The sequence below is a fragment of the Trichomonas vaginalis genome, chromosome V (genome assembly GCF_026262505.1).
Source record: "Trichomonas vaginalis G3 chromosome V, whole genome shotgun sequence".
Taxonomy (NCBI): Eukaryota; Parabasalia; order Trichomonadida; family Trichomonadidae; genus Trichomonas; species Trichomonas vaginalis.
The window spans coordinates 5,664,824-5,681,655 of NC_067207.1; the positions used below are offsets into that span (position 1 = coordinate 5,664,824).

Below are 16,832 nucleotides of genomic sequence, written 5' to 3' on the forward strand. Positions count from 1 at the left end.
TATATTGTTTTAAAATGGTATGCCATATAGCTTCTTGAATTTGTTAAGAAGTATTTGAACGTATTTTCCATCTGTATCTCTAGTGTTTACATAAGCATAGCCCGCCTTAGTAAAATATACTTGTAATTTCCTATAGTTTACGCCGGTATAAAAGTAGAAAGAGTCTTGTTCTTCGCTATAGTAGTAAAACTCAAACGTATGCTTGCCATAGTCTGTAATTTCAATTGTTTCATCTTCTAGTTCGTCGACAAATTCGAATACAATATCTCCAAATTTGCCTTTGTTCTTATTGTTTTCAGAACGAGTGACCCAACGTAAGTTTTCAAGTCTATTGTCGTTTCTTATATGGTTTATATGGTCTACAAAAGGTAAATTGTTAGGATTCAGTATAAAATGAGTTGCAATGACAACATGTTTAAGATAGTGTTTTCCACCCATCTTCATAATAGCATATCCGTCATTTCGCTCCCATTCGCTTAAAACTCTTTTTGTCTTTTTGTTTCTGACTTCAAATGACTCACAACAGTGAATTTCATATTTCTCATCTAACAAACAAGTTTCCCAACGGTCTTCTCCAACAAACTCAGCGTACATTTCAAATAAAATAAAAAAATGTCACTTTTTTAAAAATAAATTTTTTATTTCATGCAATGTTTTATTTCTGTGCCGTCTTCAAGTATGCCCCAATATTTCCTTTTCGATATTACATGAACTTCGGAAAATACCTTATCTAGCTTAAAACAGCCCATCTTTTCACCGACTAAACCCATTTCAATGAGTTTGTTATAGCCTTCTTCGTTCGTCATGAGTGCGTCAATGTTCTCATAGTAAACCTTCACTTTGGATTTGACTTCGGAGAAGAATTTGTTCTAGTTGTCAAGGACTGCCTTTGCGAACTGAGGGTAAGACCAATGTTCGACAATAGGTTTTAATGTGGTTACTAAGCCACTTTGACCTTGAGTGAATTCGTACTTCACAACAAAAGGAGAAAACCTTTCAACAAAGTTGTCGACCTTCTCATAATGTTTACTCTTCATCTCTTGAGGTTTCTTAATGGAATATCCCCATGTCGAATTCATAAGCAATTTGAGTGTCATTGCAAGTTTTGGGGTTTGAAGCTTTCCTAATATCATACAGTTGTTGTATGACTTTTCCAACTGTATAGTTCCTTCCCGGGAACTCACCATCTTCGTTTGGAATTCCAGTCGGAATATATTGGACAAACCTCATGTATGCAGCGTTAAGGTCGACATAGTATATCTTTTCATCTGAGTCGAACTTGTCGCAACCAATTGGTCCAGTTTGTGGAAATTCAAGTGAGTCTCTTATCTTCTGAGAAACTTCTCCTGTTATCTCATAAACATCGTCGAAGCAACCTGTTTCATATAAAACCTTCTGACCTAACTCAGATGCTCTCCAATACAATTTGACGTCAATTGGATGTCTCAATGGAAGTTTGTTTATAGCATCTTGAAGTTCTTGCAACCTCATTGGAAGTTCTTCTGGTTCAGGTTGGTATCCGAACATACCAACCCCTTGTGGAACTGTGTACTTCTTTTGTACTAGAACTTTGTCTGGAACAACTTTTGGTCTTGCTAACAATGAAAAGTTTTGTTTCGTCTTTTGGTACAAAAGTTTCTGTCAGCTTGTCATCTGGAATTGATTCCAACAAATCTTTCTCGAAAAGAATGTTTACAGCTCTGACAATGTTGCACTTACTTTTACCAAAGAATGGGTTTGTAAGACTTTCGTTCAACATGAAGTGGTTGTGGACAATTACAATCTTCAACCATGGTAAGTCTTTGTCAACAACATAGTCGTCATGTGAAGAACCTTTAGCTGTAGGTATGTTGACTCGGATATTGACATTTGCCAACGGTGCAATTTTTGCCAATTGACCTCTGAGAATGTACCTTGTCTTCACACATGACTCAAGATACTTCATCTTCTCATCTGTAACAAGACCAGAGTTCCTGAGACATGTAAGAATACAAGGTTCATTGACAATTGTTTCAATTGAATTTGTAAATTCCATACCTTGTCAAGTCAATGTCAGACTTATTTATGAACGGGAAGTATCCAGCATGTTGTCTGACTGCTTGAGGGTTAGGTTGGTACCATTCGAACTTGACACTTGCAATTCCTTCAATTGCATTCAAAATGTCTGAGTCGGAGTCAACCATTTGTTCTCTCTTTGTAGTCTTGAAAGCGTCAAGAAGTTTTGCGGCTGTTTGTTCATTGCCATGTGCATAGTAAATGTGACCATCCAAATCTGTTATGGTCAATCTGAGATTGTGTCCTTTCTTATTTCCGTCTTGAATTGCAGCAAGTACTCCATGAAGCCTTCTTTGTTCTTTCCTTCGTCAAAGTTTACTGTAAAGGTTCGACCAGATGTAATTTGACTTCTAACTTCACGATACTTTTCATATGCATATCTTGTTCTTTCCATGGGAGCATGTGCGTCTTCACCTTTTCCTTTTTTCCTTCTCAAAGGATGCAATTGTTCGTCATGTTTCCAGTAGAATCTGGCAAAGCCGTCGTGTCCTTCAACTTGAGGTTCACTAACATCGAAAAGCATGTCCATAAGACGTTCTTCTTCTAACCTCTCTAGTCTGTTTGGATAATTGGCACGTGCTGTTTCCAAATCCATTTCGTAGCGAAGACCAGACAATTTGTCATAGACTTTTATGGGTCTTCCCTTCCTATATTTAAAATTCTTCGAAACTCTCCAACCATATCTTTGTAACTCTGCTTTTATTCTAGCAGACTTTCTGTCCATTCTATATGGGGGCATTTTTATAATAATAATAAAAATATTTTTTTCTTTACTTTACATAACCGCCTGCCGCCATAAGTCTTTGACGCCAACCCATACCAGCTAATGAAGGTTGACTTGGTTTAGTTTGGAAACTAAACTTTGGTTTTGGTTTATCTTCAGTTTTTGGTTTTTCTTCTTCTATCGGTTTTTCGTCACTTTTCGGTTCCTCTGACTTTACTTTGTTGCATGCTAAGATCAGTCATAATGTAAACCTCTCAATTTTATTGTCGTGGGAAGTATCTCAATTCCTTCAAAAAAATTGAAAAACTATTTAATTTTAAAAATATAATACTTTTAATTAGTTAATTAATTGGAGATATTTTTAAAAAATCACTTTTGATAATACTTTTGAGAACTTTAATTAAAAAAATATATTCAAAAATATCTAGGATATCAAGAGGGAATTGTTCCTTATGAGGTATATAGTTATGATGTATACCTCATAAGGAACAATTCCCTCCTTAAAACGAGAAAACTTGTTCGAAATTGTTTATCATTTCGAACAAGTTTTCTCGTTTTTAATAAGAAACTAAAGGCTATGAGGCACTACTTTAATTTTTAAATTCAAAAAATTATATGTGCTTCTTAAAATGACTCAAAAAAATTTTATTATAAAATAATATATAATATTAAAAATCCCACAACATTTTTTTACTTTACATAATCGTACTTCCTCGACGATTAATTTCCACTCAATTTCTATCGTTGACCGAACTTAGCATGCAACAACTTCACTTGCAGGAACAGTTGTGTCGTCAACATCTTCAGAAATATCATATGCCATTTGTTTTTGTTTTCCTTTCAACTTTTTGTGTTTGTTGTAAAGTTTAGAATATTTCGACTCTAAGTCAATGAGATGTTCTATAATGAACTGTTGGTCAGTGAAGTAAACTTTTCCATCTGTTGTCTCGAAAGCTCCTTCAGACTTCAATATTTTATTTGTGAGAGTCTGTTTCTTTTTTGAGATACTAGCCGTTCCATTTCTATGAAAAGTGACTTTATAGTTAGGGTTTGTATTTCCAGACCTGGCACTTTCTATTATTGAATTTTTCTCTTCATCTGTAAGTTCTTTGACAGGTTTTGACAATGGTTCTGAACTTTTTGTTTGTGGTGTCAAATCTACCGTTTCAACTTCTTCGGTCATTTCATCTCAGTAAAAAATTTTAGTTTGGTTTGTTTTCAACTGGTTGTTGTTGTGGAGGTGGGATGGTTCCTTTAATAATATCATTCAGTTTCACATGCTGAGCCTGACTATATGGTATCGGTTTAAATGCTGGAAGCCAACAAATCCATCTTGAACTCATTTGCCTCAATGCTGCATTGTTCATTTCATCCTAGTTAAAAACCTTACATTTCCCAAGTTTGAGGTGGTTGCGGTTGGTTATTGCTTACCCATTGTTGTGCATGGTTATATCCTCTGTTAAAGAATCTTTCACCTTGGTCCATATAGTGTCCTGCTTGGTTATAGTAGTCATTTGCTTTGTTATAATAGTTTCCTGCTTGTCTTCCTACATTGTCCATCCATCCTTGAACTTTTCCTCTTGTTTCAGGATTTGGAATAAGATTTGTTGCATCTCGTGCTACATCCCAATCTTTCTGTACAGTTTGTATAATAGGTTGTGCTTTCTCTTTAAGTATACCTAATGTACTCAAAAATCTTCCTTCCAACTCCAAATACACCTCTGGCTATTGTTCCCACTGCGGGTAAAAATCTAGATGCGACTCCTGCTAATGCGCCAAATAAACCCATTTCTTATAGGGTAAAAAATGACGAATCCGAACAAGGACCCCTATGTTTCTAAAGCGACAAAGAAAGCACTCATGATAAAAATCTTTAGTTCAACACCAAATGCTTGGTTTATGGATATCTTGGAAAAACATTCCGAGGTATAGAGAAGATGGACCACCATACTGGTTAATATTTGTTGGTCAAAACACAAGATACTGTGAAGCCATACCATTACAGTCCAAAGCTATTTTAGATATCTTAGCAGCTTTGACAATATTCGTTGACAAATACCATCCAACAAAACTGACATCTGACTGTGAAAGTTCTTTCAAATCAGATGATGTAAAAAACTATCTGCGTTCAAAAAATGTAAACCAATATTTCATTGTCGACCAAAACCATTCTGCTCTTGGTGTCATTGACGGATGTATAAAAATGTTAAGAGACTTAAACCAACCACAAGGTGGTGAAGCAAATGAAATGTCATATGACGACAAGTATAGACACTTCTCCCAGGCAAAGATGAGACAAGTTTTAAATATTTACAATAACCGTAAACAAAAAGGTTTGGGAAACCACTCCCCGAAGAAATGAAAAACAACCCGACTTAGAGAAAGACTATATATTTAATAATTTAGTCAAAAGAGACAAACAAGAAAGAATGCCGGGCTTCAAACTTCGGAAAGGTGACAAAGTAAAAATAGAAATACCTAAACGCGACCCATATGAAAATACTATTGACTATGACAACAATGGGAACTCGACAGGTACTCACATTCATGTTCGTAAAAATAGAAGAAAGTATACAAGAGAATATTATGAAGTTTTAGGCAAACATGGCAAAATGTACACACTGCAAGCAGAAGATAAAACTACTATTGTCAGACCTCGTTTCAAACTTGTCAAAGTTCAAGGTGGTATACTTTCAAAGACAGTTCCTAACAAATATAAGACAACTCCTGACGAATATGCTAAAGAAGTTGAAAATGACGACTAAGCAATTCTATACCATGCGTAAACTGTCATGTAAGGTGGCATGTATTCTTTCCTTTGTCCCGTTGTTTGCGTATATCCTGAAACGAAATGTGTATGGTTTCCTTCTCCCTGCGTGTCATCCCAGTAACAATTTATAGCAAACTTAACGTCGTCTTTAACATCATATCCTTTACCTTTTGTCATTCCTGACCAATCCCAATATCTATGCTTATGCCAACCTGCTTGAGATGTACTTAAATCTATGTAATGACTGTATGCAGGTAAATTTTCACCTGAAATCGTTTTACTTCCACCTGTTTCCTTTGAAGAGTTTGCACAATACAAAAACCTGTCGACTATTTGTTCCCATGCACCAACACCAAACATTACTTGAGGACCTCTTGCATCCATAGATGTATAAATAGAACCTACTGGGTTCATTAAATCAAATATATGAGATATTATAGGATTGTCTCTTTTGAACTTAAAATATAGTGCAACTATTTCAGGTTTCTTCTGGTTTGTGTCAGAATATTTTTTATAATATAATCTTATGTTTTCAGGGTAGGTAAAGTCTTGACTATAATATTTATTTCTGTCATCTGTATAATAATATACTATTCTCGTTTTTTCTATTGCATTATATCTTTTATATCTATAATAATCTAAATATAATGTTAGCTTTTGTTCATCTACATGTGGTGTTCTGTCGTCATCTCCATAGTCATAATAATATGGTGCTGGAGCTGGGTCAGGCAATGTCATATCTGCCATTTCATAAACTCTTAAATATTTCTTTTGTTCGTCTCCATATAAGTTTAAGTAGCAGTTGTTGTCTAATGGAACTTTAACTTGTGTACCATCATTCTTTTTATAGCTTACATACATTTCATTGTTATTTTTCGGAATGAGTTTACACCGTATACCATTTTTTAAGGACTGTACCAACTGCCATCTAAAATATTTATTTTCTTCATTGACAGAAAAGTCACCAACAATAGTTTCAATATTTTTTTTGTTCCTATCAAACTTTGGTATATTTCATTGACATATGTTTTATCTGCTTTCTTTTCAAGGCTAACGTTTAAGTCTGTTATTTCAGATATAGAATGTGTATGTCCAACGTCACTTTTCCTGTTTAAGGTTTCTTGTAAGTTTGTAATATTTGCAATGGTATGTGTATGTCCAACGTCACTTTTACTGTTTAAGGTTTCTTGTAAGTTTGTAATATCAGATATAGAATGTGTATGAGTCTTATCTGCTTTTGTCTTAATGTTTCCTTAAGACTTGGTATTTGGTTAATATAATGTATATGAGTCTTTTTAGAATATTCGTTTTCAGCTCTTGTCACTTCACTTGACATTTTATTGTCAACATATGTTTTGTCTGCTAGTTCAGGATGAGTATGTTCTTTTGTTGCATAAGCATTGTTAGCTCTTTCTTCTTCTTTTGCTATTGCATCGTCTACATATTCTTTGTCAGCTTTGTTGTCAACATCTGCTTTCAAAAGAAGTTCATTTATAGGTTTCTCGTTTAAAGTTCCTTTTGTTGGATTTATACAGACAGTATTGTTCTTATTGTCTTGAAATAGAAACTCATCTGTCATTGGGTTTATTGTCAGTTTTAAGTCACCCCCTTTCAATGACTCAGATATCTTAGAATAGTTTGAAAAGTTTGTTGTGTTCTTATTTAGAGCTTGCATAATGAGTTGTCGGTTGTGTTGTATTTCTCTCATAGACACTGTTTCATTTGACATTTTTATTATAGATAAAATATGCTTCCAATAGAAAAAGAAAATTCTAGAGTTGCTACAACTAAACCATTAGATGAACTTTTTACTAATGTCGGTCAAAAGTTTGAGACAGATACCGTAAAGCATGAAGGCTATCGTTTTTGACTACCCATTAAGATGGTTAAGAGACCCATCTGTCACAAAAGCTATTGGCTTTCGAAGAATAAAGTTTGTGTCTGTAGAAGATAAAAGTTTTCCATTTATTGTAAGGTTTCATATAGATTATACATCTGAAGGGCAACGAAAAATGTGGGAAGAAATTGAGCTAATACAAGTTGACCTCTCATCTTCTCTACAGACTGCATTAAAAAATATAGAAGATAAAATAAATTCATGTTATGCAAAATATGCTGATGAATATGCGAATACCGATAGCACACTTTATGTGAGAATTGTATATGACAAACAAAATTCACAAGTGTCATTTCAAATCTACGAAGACAATCCAAAAGAAGACGAACAAATATATACAGAATTCACTGCAATGTCATGGTATTATTTGCAAAGAATGTTAAATCAGAAAGTTGAACTTCCTTTAGCAAATATCTACAGTCGATATGCAAGAGATGAACCATATTTATTTAAAGATGTTTTCGACCCAGATGCTATTATTGTTCATGCTTCATTTTCTGGCGCCCAAAACTCTTTCTTATGCTTGGCAAATGACTTTTACGAAAAACCTACAAAGTTATACGAACCACCAAGTGGAAGTATTTCAGACTTTCAAGTATGGTTTTACTACGGATGGAAGAAAAAGAATAATTCCATTATACCATGCGTTTTACTTAGAACTTAGTTTCATATACAACTACTATCGAACGAAAAAATATAACTTTTTAATATACCGGTTGTGGTTGCCAACTTGACTGTGGTGCAGGTTCAGGCTGTTGTATTACAGGAGCTTGTTCTTCTGGTTCAGGGTCTTTAGGTATAATACCAACAAACTGACCTACTCTTTTACCAATATTTTTGACACCGTTCCATACTCCTCTTCCGACAGATTTTATTCCATTCCATATACCTCTTCCAATATTTCGAAAGAAGTTTCCTATCTTACTGAAGAAACCCATTTTACTATATGTAAAAATCTAATGTCCGCCTAGTCTCTTACGTTTCCTGTTGAGTTCCATAGCATTCTTTAACTGGAGCTCATACATTCTGTTTTCCTCTGGTAGAAAACATATTCTGGTCAACTCCTGTGTTCGCGTCATCTGCATAAAGTTGTTTATATCCCACTTCAGGGTTTGTATAAAACTCTTTCCATCTCATATTTGCATACCATGGTGGCAAACCTAACGCAGCGTCATTTTGACATGGCAGTTTGCATTTGTACATCTGTTGGCACTTGACCATAGTTTGCCATTGCAGTTTGTATTCTAACTTCATTTGGAATATTCTCTGGGTTTGGTTGTCCAGGTTGCTGTGCATTCGCTAAGTTCTGTGCGTCCATTTAATATTAGATAAAAATATCTCTTACGAGTACATATGCTGAACATTTGCAGGCATTGGTTCATCTTCATATTCTCTGTACTTTTCTGCCACGTCAAATAAATAAATGACACAATGGAAAAAACCTAAAACAAGTAGTCCTATTTCAAACCACATTTACTTACTAATAAAATTTCTTTATTGTGACACTTTCTCCGGTTTATAGACCTCTCTCATATTCTATCTTGTATATATAAACTCATAGTTATGTATGTCCTCTAACCATCTCATAACGGTTTCCAAACCACTTTTATCGGATGTAAAGTTAAAAGCATGGATGGTTATGTATAACGTCTAAAGTTTCTAAAGAGTCTCTCAAAGTCCATCTACTTGGTATTGAAAATCCCATGTGTTATAGAACGGCGGGTTCCACTATAAAGAAAACATTTTCCTTGTCTTTATATTTTTCATACAACTCTGTCCAATGACATCTCACAAACTCTATACCCTCAATATATTTTCTATGTCCTCTTTTGAAACATTTGTATAGTTAAGATATAAAACTTTTGACATAAGTGTTTCAATGTCATGAACTCTTATAGCACCACTATATAATAGTCTAGCAGATATACTATCCCAGTTTATATATTCTGCTTTTTTCAAAACCTCTCTCACAATATTTTTGTTATCTAATGGTATACGTTCCATCTTACCTATAGGTATCTTTTCTTTTAACTCTTTCAATATATAGGGTGTCCAAAGGTGCGTTTAGCACAGCGCTCTATATGAGACTATTAAAGGAGATATATGCTGATTATAAATATATAATAAAAAATATGAATATATGTATATGATGAGTATGTTGTATTTTGGCGCCATGCCGGGATATAAAATGAATTTTGAGACAAGAGGCGGTTTCGCGGGAAATTTTGGCGGGATTTTTTTCATTTTTTTAATAATCATAAAAGAAAACATCCTTGCTCTTGCAAAAAATAGCAAAGACTGTAAAAAAAATCTACGAGACATTGGTAAATGCTTCGGTATGGATGCTCCTAGCTATTCCACTGTAACGTATCATTGTTAGGATGTATCACTTCATGACACAAAAAGGCGCCCATCATAAAAATTGACAAAAATCGCCGGATCAAAGAAAAATCAAAGCAATTCTTTCAAGCGCTAGATGAAGACCCAAGAGCATCACTCAGAAGGATAGAGGAGATGACAAAGATACCCACGTACAACAGTCAGTTATTATCTGCACAATTATTTGAACTACAAACTAGCGTATACACGTTGGGTTCCGCACAACCTTAATTCAGTTCAAAAAAAATCTAGAGTCCAATCTTCGAAAGAGCTCCTCTCTATATTGGGTGCGTATCAATCCAAGAAGTTTCGCTTTTTAGTAACAGGGGACGAGTCTTGGTTTCAATATGCAACAGAAGCCAAAATCATGTGATCCCGAAGGATGAAAATCCGCAAATATTCCCGAAGAAAAAATTGACACACCAATGATGATGTTGTCGGTTTTTTGGGGCGTGAATGGCATCATCGCAATTGATATTCTTCAAAAACCTAATACGATGAATGCTCAGTATCTATTGACAATGTTTTTACTCAAATTATCAATTCTGATGAGTTTGAGAAATCCAAACAACAAAAAAAAGTTTGCAATTCATTTTGATAATTCAAGAGTTCACAAAAGTCATAAGGTAATGAATTACTTGGTGGAAAACAATGTCAAAGTTGTTCCAAACCCAATTTATTACCTGATATTGCACCCTCTGACTTTTATTTATTCGGCACGCTAAAAAGAGAGCTGAAGGACGCGAATTCGCGAGTCCAGATGATCTTGAAAATTTTGTAAGAGAGCAATTTGAGCAATTTTCTCATGATGATTTAAAGCGTGTCTTTCAAGCCTGGATCGATCGCTGCGAACGCGTAATTGAATCCAATGGTGATTATATTTAAATAAACTTTATATATATGTAACTTGTTTATTTCTATTCGCAGTATTCAGGTTTGTGCTAAACACACCTTTGGACACCCTATAATAAAAAATTATTTGAAGAAGGTCAGGTAAGTGGGGCTTCCAGGCGCGTTGCGCCCTCTAGCCCATAAGAAATTTTGCCCAAGACCCAAGAGGAGGACCGAACCCCAGCCGACCAGCCGGTGACAAAACCAAAACTGTTGTTATTTACATCATATTAATGGTGTCACTTTTTAAAATGTCACTTTTTATGTCACTTTTCACAAATTATATATGTTTTCATGTTTTGTCACTTTTCTATCACTTTTCGGGTAAAAACATTTTTATTATTATATATAAATGAATTTTACAAAACCACCGTTACCGTTCTTTGGAAATAAGATTAGATGTAAAGATATTATATTGAGAGAACTTAAGAAACTACCGAATGGTCTAACATTTGTAGATTTGTTCGGTGGAAGTTTCTATATATCCCATTTATGTCATACAATATTCCCAGACTCAAAGATTATATGCAATGACTTCGACAACTATATGGACCGTCTCAAACATATTCCAGACACAAATAATATAGGGTGTCCAAAGGTGTGTTTAGCACAAACCTGAATACTGCGAATAGAAATAAACAAGTTACATATATATAAAGTTTATTTAAATATAATCACCATTGGATTCAATTACGCGTTCGCAGCGATCGATCCAGGCTTGAAAGACACGCTTTAAATCATCATGAGAAAATTGCTCAAATTGCTCTCTTACAAAATTTTCAAGATCATCTGGACTCGCGAATTCGCGTCCTTCAGCTCTCTTTTTTAGCGTGCCGAATAAATAAAAGTCAGAGGGTGCAATATCAGGTGAATAAATTGGGTTTGGAACAACTTTGACATTGTTTTCCACCAAGTAATTCATTACCTTATGACTTTTGTGAACTCTTGAATTATCAAAATGAATTGCAAACTTTTGTTTTTGTTGTTTGGATTTCTCAAACTCATCAGAATTGATAATTTGAGTAAGAACATTGTCAATTAGATACTGAGCATTCATCGTATTAGGTTTTTGAAGAATATCAATTGCGATGATGCCATTCACGCCCCAAAAAACCGACAACATCATCATTGGTGTGTCAATTTTTTCTTCGGGAATATTTGCGGATTTTCATCCTTCGGGATCCACATGATTTTGGCTTCTGTTGCATATTGAAACCAAGACTCGTCCCCTGTTACTAAAAAGCGAAACTTCTTGGATTGATACGCACCCAATATAGAGAGGAGCTCTTTCGAAGATTGGACTCTAGATTTTTTTTGAACTGAATTAAGGTTGTGCGGAACCCAACGTGTATACGCTAGTTTGTAGTTCAAATAATTGTGCAGATAATAACTGACTGTTGTACGTGGTATCTTTGTCATCTCCTCTATCCTTCTGAGTGATGCTCTTGGGTCTTCATCTAGCGCTTGAAGAATTGCTTTGATTTTTCTTTGATCCGGCGATTTTTTGTCAATTTTTATGATGGGCGCCTTTTTGTTCATGAAGTGATACATCCTAACATGATACGTTACAGTGGAATAGCTAGGAGCATCCATACCGAAGCATTTTACCAATGTCTCGTAGATTTTTTTACAGTCTTTGCATTTTTTTGCAAGAGCAAGGATGTTTTCTTTATGATTCATTAAAAAAATGAAAAAAATCCCGCCAAAATTTCCCGCGAAACCGCCTCTTGTCTCAAAATTCATTTTATATCCCGGCATGGCGCCAAAATACAACATACTCATCATATACATATATTCATATTTTTTATTATATATTTATAATCAGCATATATCTCCTTTAATAGTCTCATATAGAGCGCTGTGCTAAACGCACCTTTGGACACCCTATATTAGCATAATAGTCATTAAATTCTTCAACAGATGAAAAAATTTTTATTTCAGTAATTGGTTTAACAACGTTTATTTTTTGTTGAACATTTTCACTTTCATTTATTTCTTCCTCCTCTGTTTCATTTATTTTTAAAATCGGTTTCATTTATCATTAAATAAAAATTAGAATATAAGTGATGAAATATATTTTTTTAATTAATATTAAATCAGAAATGGCGGCAGGATTCTTTAAAAAATTATGGGATGGAATTAAGAAAGCTGCGGGTTGGGTTCATAAAAAGATTATTAAACCCATTGCAAACTTTTTGGCACCAGTAGCGAAAACGGCAGGAACTATCATAGGTGGAGTATTAGGTACTAAAGCAGGTAATCCGGCGATGGGAGCACAAGCAGGTAACGCAGTTGGTGGAATAGCTGAAGGAATACTTAATAAAATAGGAGGTAGATAGTGGAAAAATAAATATGAGATCCTATGGATCATCTCGCTGCTTAGCGGCTTAAAATTATTTTTATCTTAGTATCGGTTGTAGTCTTTGATAAACTTTTTCTCCTTTATTTAAAACTTCTCTTATTGGGGCAGCTTTTGGTTATTGATTCAGCAACGTCACTAATTGCTTCTTTATTCTTAAATATCCAATTTGCCCCCTTCTTCAATGTTTCCCAAACTTTACTCGCTCCTCTTTTTACTCTATCCCACAGTTTCTTAAATATACCTGCAGCCATAGTTGATTATTTCATTAAAATTAAAAATTCATTTTCATCTTTTAATTTTGATTTTTTATTTATTAATAAATGACGACTAACTATTTGGTGCCAAACACTAAACCGATTAATGGAAATGTGTTTCATTCATTCGAAAAGATAAATGAAATATTCGCAAAGAATGACGGTAGAAGATATTATAGAGAACTTGAAAGTTCATGCTATGACTCTGATGCTCCATATTTTGATGATAAACAAACTCATTTAAGAATTACAAATCCGGCTCATGATGTGAACCAATTAGGTGACACATATATTAAACGCAAAGTTAAAGCAACTCTAGTTTCAAATAAAGCTTTCACATGTGATGCCGCTTTTAAATGCATGCGTTTATTCGTTGGTTACAAATCATCAAATCAAAGCTTTAAACAATTAGAAGTAGAAACCGAAAGAGGTGATGCCGGTTATCTTCAGATGGATTGCGCCCGTGAATCTTTCGCATTTGCAACATATAAACCAAAATCAGAAAGGAAAGTTAAAAAGTTTGTTCATTCGTTATATAATAATGTTCAAAAATATGATAACTCAGTATGTGGTAAATATATTGACCCTTCAGAAGTTTTCAAGAAAGCAAATGAAGAAGTTGATGTCACTTTTGATATGATTATTCCGGTAAATGATTTGTTAGCATTTCAGGCGTTCGATGATTATCCTAAATCATTTGGTGATATCATTCTTAAATATTATGTTTTCAGGGATACTTTAGTATTTTGTCAGGTTGACCCGTTAAGAGTTGCTGATTTACAAAATTACGTTTATGAAAAGATAACTGATGAAAATTATGAAAAGATTATGAATCATGTTTATAAATATGATCGCAAATTCCAACAAATCGGACTTCCTGCCAAATTAATTACAAGCTTAGCCGCTACATCTGCTGACGCAACAGTTGATGACGTTATTATTTCATGCACAAAGATGGAAGTTTTAGAGGATAAATGCATTACACCAGGATACGGTTTAATTGAAGAATCAGTTAAAGCAATACCACGTTTATTCAGTAAGGAAGATCCATTCATGATTCCAGCTCAACATATTGACGTTCGTTCACTAAATGGAGGTTGCATCACTCCTGAAGGTATTAGCTCAGATTTCTCATACGCTCTTCATAATGTTACAGATGTTGTGTTAGCATTTCCGAAGAATGCAATGCAAAGAACGTTTTAGAAAATCCAATGCTTCGAGGTCTTCAGGTCACTATAGATTCCAGAAACTTCCCCGATCAAGCGATGACCACAGTGGGCGACATATTCTTTACACGTATGCTTCAAGCTTCTGATTTAGATGGAGTGAATGAATGCACAGAAGAATACGAGGACTCATTAACTAGACCACTGAATGCAGATGATGGCACGCCATTAGCTAGAACATGGAAAGACCAAACTTCATTCTTATGCACTATTCCAGTTCAACGTGATGGAGCGGGTATATTCTTTGATGGATTAGAAACTTTCAACTCACAAGTTACAGTACAAGTGAAAGCTTATCCAATCATTCAGGGTGAAAATGACACTTACTGTTCAAAGGTGACAAATCCTCCTCAGGTTTGGTTTACTAGGACTACATATTGGACATGGACACCGGATGAAGGTTTGAAATATCATCCAACAGGTACACCACCACAGTATAGAAGTTCATATGATGAAATATTGATGAATAGAAATGTTTAAAATTATAAATTTATTTTTGATTAAATGGATTTAAATTCATCACTCCTTATGAAGAATTAGCAGGAGTATATAATACATACATAGATGATATGATTAATGAAGCATTGAGTGATAATAGAAATGCTCTATCTAAGGAAAAATTAATGAAAATTCCATATTCTGAATGTTACTTAAATTCAATCACTGCAGCAATTGGTAAACAAAATAAAGGTAAAACATTAACGATATTAAAACAAATTATCATTATTGCTAACACTTCCCCCTATTCACATGTGTTAATTTATATCAACCGTTCAGGTTCACCTTCAGATGATACATTTGAATCTTTAAAGCATTTAATCAAAATTCCAATTATTTATTTATCACAAGAAGAAGCAGAAGATTATTTAAAAAACTTTTTAATGTATAAAGAATTATATAATACAATCAAGAAGCAAGGATTAGAGGATAAAATTATTGATAAACAACGGGATGAATTATTTGAAACACTTTCTATTTCAAATTTTGATAGAGAATTTTTGCATTCACTCATTTTTCTAGATGATGCAGTGAAATCAAAACTAATAACAAATGAGAAATCATATTTTAATCAGTTATTAACTCAATGTCGACACATTCAGTGTTCATTCTTCATGGCTGTTCAATACTTCAAAGCATTAAGCACAAACATTAAATCAAATCTATCAACCTTTTCATTTTCAGTGGGTTTAGTCGTCAACAGTTGAACGTTATGCTTTATCAAGTGAATTTACCAATGAGCATTAATGAACTTTACACACAATATCAGCAATTAGGTGAACATGGAAAAATAATAGTTGATTTAAATAAAGGAGGTGTTAAATTTGATTAACTTTTTATAATTAATTTTTATTTTTTATTTATAATTAAACATGACAGAAATAGCAAATCTTCTACAGGTTCCATTAAAACAAGGAACAAACAAAAAGGGTGCATATAATAGAACTATGAAAGTTCCTGATGGAATGAAAGAATTAGTTCATATTGTTGCTGGTCTTCAAAAAGATGTTAAACAAATGAGAAACGTTTTAACATTACCAGAAGCTCAAGCATATGCCAAACGTCAAGGTCCAAATTGGGAAGCACACGAAGCAGACATTACGGGTCCAAATGGAAAACCTGATGGTATAAATGAAGTTTTCGTTACTGATGGTCAAGGTAATATTAAAGTCATAAATGGTTATAAATTAACTATAACTGATTATCCTAAACGTAAAGCATATAATGAACGTTATCCTATGCAATTTGATGAAAATGGAAAAGCTGTTAAACAATACATTGGAGAAGGTGAAAATGGTCCAATTAATTCATACCGTTATAATCCATATTCTTATTTCAATGAAGAATTAAATGCTATTGAAGAGGGACCGGATGGATTACCACGATATTCTAACCAGTTTGATGGTCAATATGCAAATATTAGACCTGAAATTTCAGCTAAGAAATTCTTTAAAGTTGCTTTATTCGATCCAGTTTTCGCAAATGTTAAAGATGAACTTAAACAGCAATTCCAACCAATTATAGTAGCAAGAATTGCATCAGGTGCTTTATCTCAAGCATTCAAAGATTTAATTAAGAAACCATTATATCAGCAACGAGGTTTAACTTATGATTTAGTTAAGGAATCAGATAAAAGAAAATTTGAGAAATCAGATGATTATAAGAATGCAATTAATGAATATATTAGGTCTATTAATTACAATGAACCAGCTAAAAATCAACTTCAAGAACAAATACAGGGAATAATAGATTCAAAACTTCCAGCAAAATAAAAGT

At 33.8% G+C, this 16,832-nt stretch overlaps 8 protein-coding genes and 5 pseudogenes across 13 annotated transcripts, besides 8 other annotated features; 7 read left to right on the plus strand and 6 right to left on the minus strand.

Moving 5' to 3' along the window:
- Positions 1-6,843: part of a mobile genetic element that runs on past the window's edge.
- Positions 10-594, minus strand: TVAGG3_0284310 (His-Me finger endonucleases family; the record flags this gene model as incomplete). The annotated part of the gene is made up of 1 exon (XM_051228931.1): positions 10-594. One exon carries the CDS (start codon positions 592-594, stop codon positions 10-12), a length of 585 nt encoding a protein of 194 aa, XP_051098661.1.
- Positions 1,136-1,491, minus strand: TVAGG3_0284320 (uncharacterized protein; the record flags this gene model as incomplete). The annotated part of the gene is made up of 1 exon (XM_051228932.1): positions 1,136-1,491. A coding segment is annotated over one exon (356 nt), but the record flags the coding sequence as incomplete, so codon positions are not given.
- TVAGG3_0284330 lies at positions 1,914-2,779 on the minus strand (annotated as a pseudogene). Its single transcript has one exon. A coding segment is annotated over exon 1 (866 nt).
- Positions 4,586-5,158, plus strand: TVAGG3_0284340 (annotated as a pseudogene). The gene has a single exon. A coding segment is annotated over exon 1 (573 nt).
- On the plus strand, positions 5,209-5,544 carry TVAGG3_0284350 (uncharacterized protein; the record flags this gene model as incomplete). The annotated part of the gene is made up of 1 exon (XM_051228933.1): positions 5,209-5,544. One exon carries the CDS (start codon positions 5,209-5,211, stop codon positions 5,542-5,544), a length of 336 nt encoding a protein of 111 aa, XP_051098663.1.
- TVAGG3_0284360 (phage tail repeat-like family) lies at positions 6,121-6,410 on the minus strand (the record flags this gene model as incomplete). The annotated part of the gene is made up of 1 exon (XM_051228934.1): positions 6,121-6,410. A coding segment is annotated over one exon (290 nt), but the record flags the coding sequence as incomplete, so codon positions are not given.
- Positions 6,844-7,296: 453 nt separating the features above from the next.
- TVAGG3_0284370 lies at positions 7,297-8,146 on the plus strand (annotated as a pseudogene). Its single transcript has one exon. A coding segment is annotated over exon 1 (850 nt).
- Positions 8,147-8,150: 4 nt separating this feature from the next.
- TVAGG3_0284380 (serine threonine-protein phosphatase family) lies at positions 8,151-8,384 on the minus strand (the record flags this gene model as incomplete). Its single annotated transcript, XM_051228935.1, has 1 exon — positions 8,151-8,384. The coding sequence occupies one exon, from the start codon at positions 8,382-8,384 to the stop codon at positions 8,151-8,153; it is 234 nt and encodes a 77-aa protein (XP_051098665.1).
- Positions 8,385-9,490: 1,106 nt separating this feature from the next.
- Positions 9,491-9,518: a terminal%2Cinverted (terminal inverted repeat of Mariner transposon ID:TVAGG3_0284390).
- Positions 9,491-10,790: a mobile genetic element.
- On the plus strand, positions 9,587-10,710 carry TVAGG3_0284400 (annotated as a pseudogene). Its single transcript has one exon. A coding segment is annotated over exon 1 (1,124 nt).
- Positions 10,763-10,790: a terminal%2Cinverted (terminal inverted repeat of Mariner transposon ID:TVAGG3_0284390).
- A 510-nt stretch (positions 10,791-11,300) lies between these two features.
- Positions 11,301-11,328: a terminal%2Cinverted (terminal inverted repeat of Mariner transposon ID:TVAGG3_0284410).
- Positions 11,301-12,603: a mobile genetic element.
- Positions 11,381-12,507, minus strand: TVAGG3_0284420 (annotated as a pseudogene). Its single transcript has one exon. A coding segment is annotated over exon 1 (1,127 nt).
- Positions 12,576-12,603: a terminal%2Cinverted (terminal inverted repeat of Mariner transposon ID:TVAGG3_0284410).
- A 795-nt stretch (positions 12,604-13,398) lies between these two features.
- Positions 13,399-14,166, plus strand: TVAGG3_0284430 (uncharacterized protein; the record flags this gene model as incomplete). The annotated part of the gene is made up of 1 exon (XM_051228936.1): positions 13,399-14,166. A coding segment is annotated over one exon (768 nt), but the record flags the coding sequence as incomplete, so codon positions are not given.
- Positions 14,167-14,543: 377 nt separating this feature from the next.
- Positions 14,544-15,038, plus strand: TVAGG3_0284440 (uncharacterized protein; the record flags this gene model as incomplete). Its single annotated transcript, XM_051228937.1, has 1 exon — positions 14,544-15,038. One exon carries the CDS (start codon positions 14,544-14,546, stop codon positions 15,036-15,038), a length of 495 nt encoding a protein of 164 aa, XP_051098667.1.
- A 149-nt stretch (positions 15,039-15,187) lies between these two features.
- Positions 15,188-16,832: part of a mobile genetic element that runs on past the window's edge.
- TVAGG3_0284460 (uncharacterized protein) lies at positions 15,929-16,828 on the plus strand (the record flags this gene model as incomplete). The annotated part of the gene is made up of 1 exon (XM_051228938.1): positions 15,929-16,828. One exon carries the CDS (start codon positions 15,929-15,931, stop codon positions 16,826-16,828), a length of 900 nt encoding a protein of 299 aa, XP_051098668.1.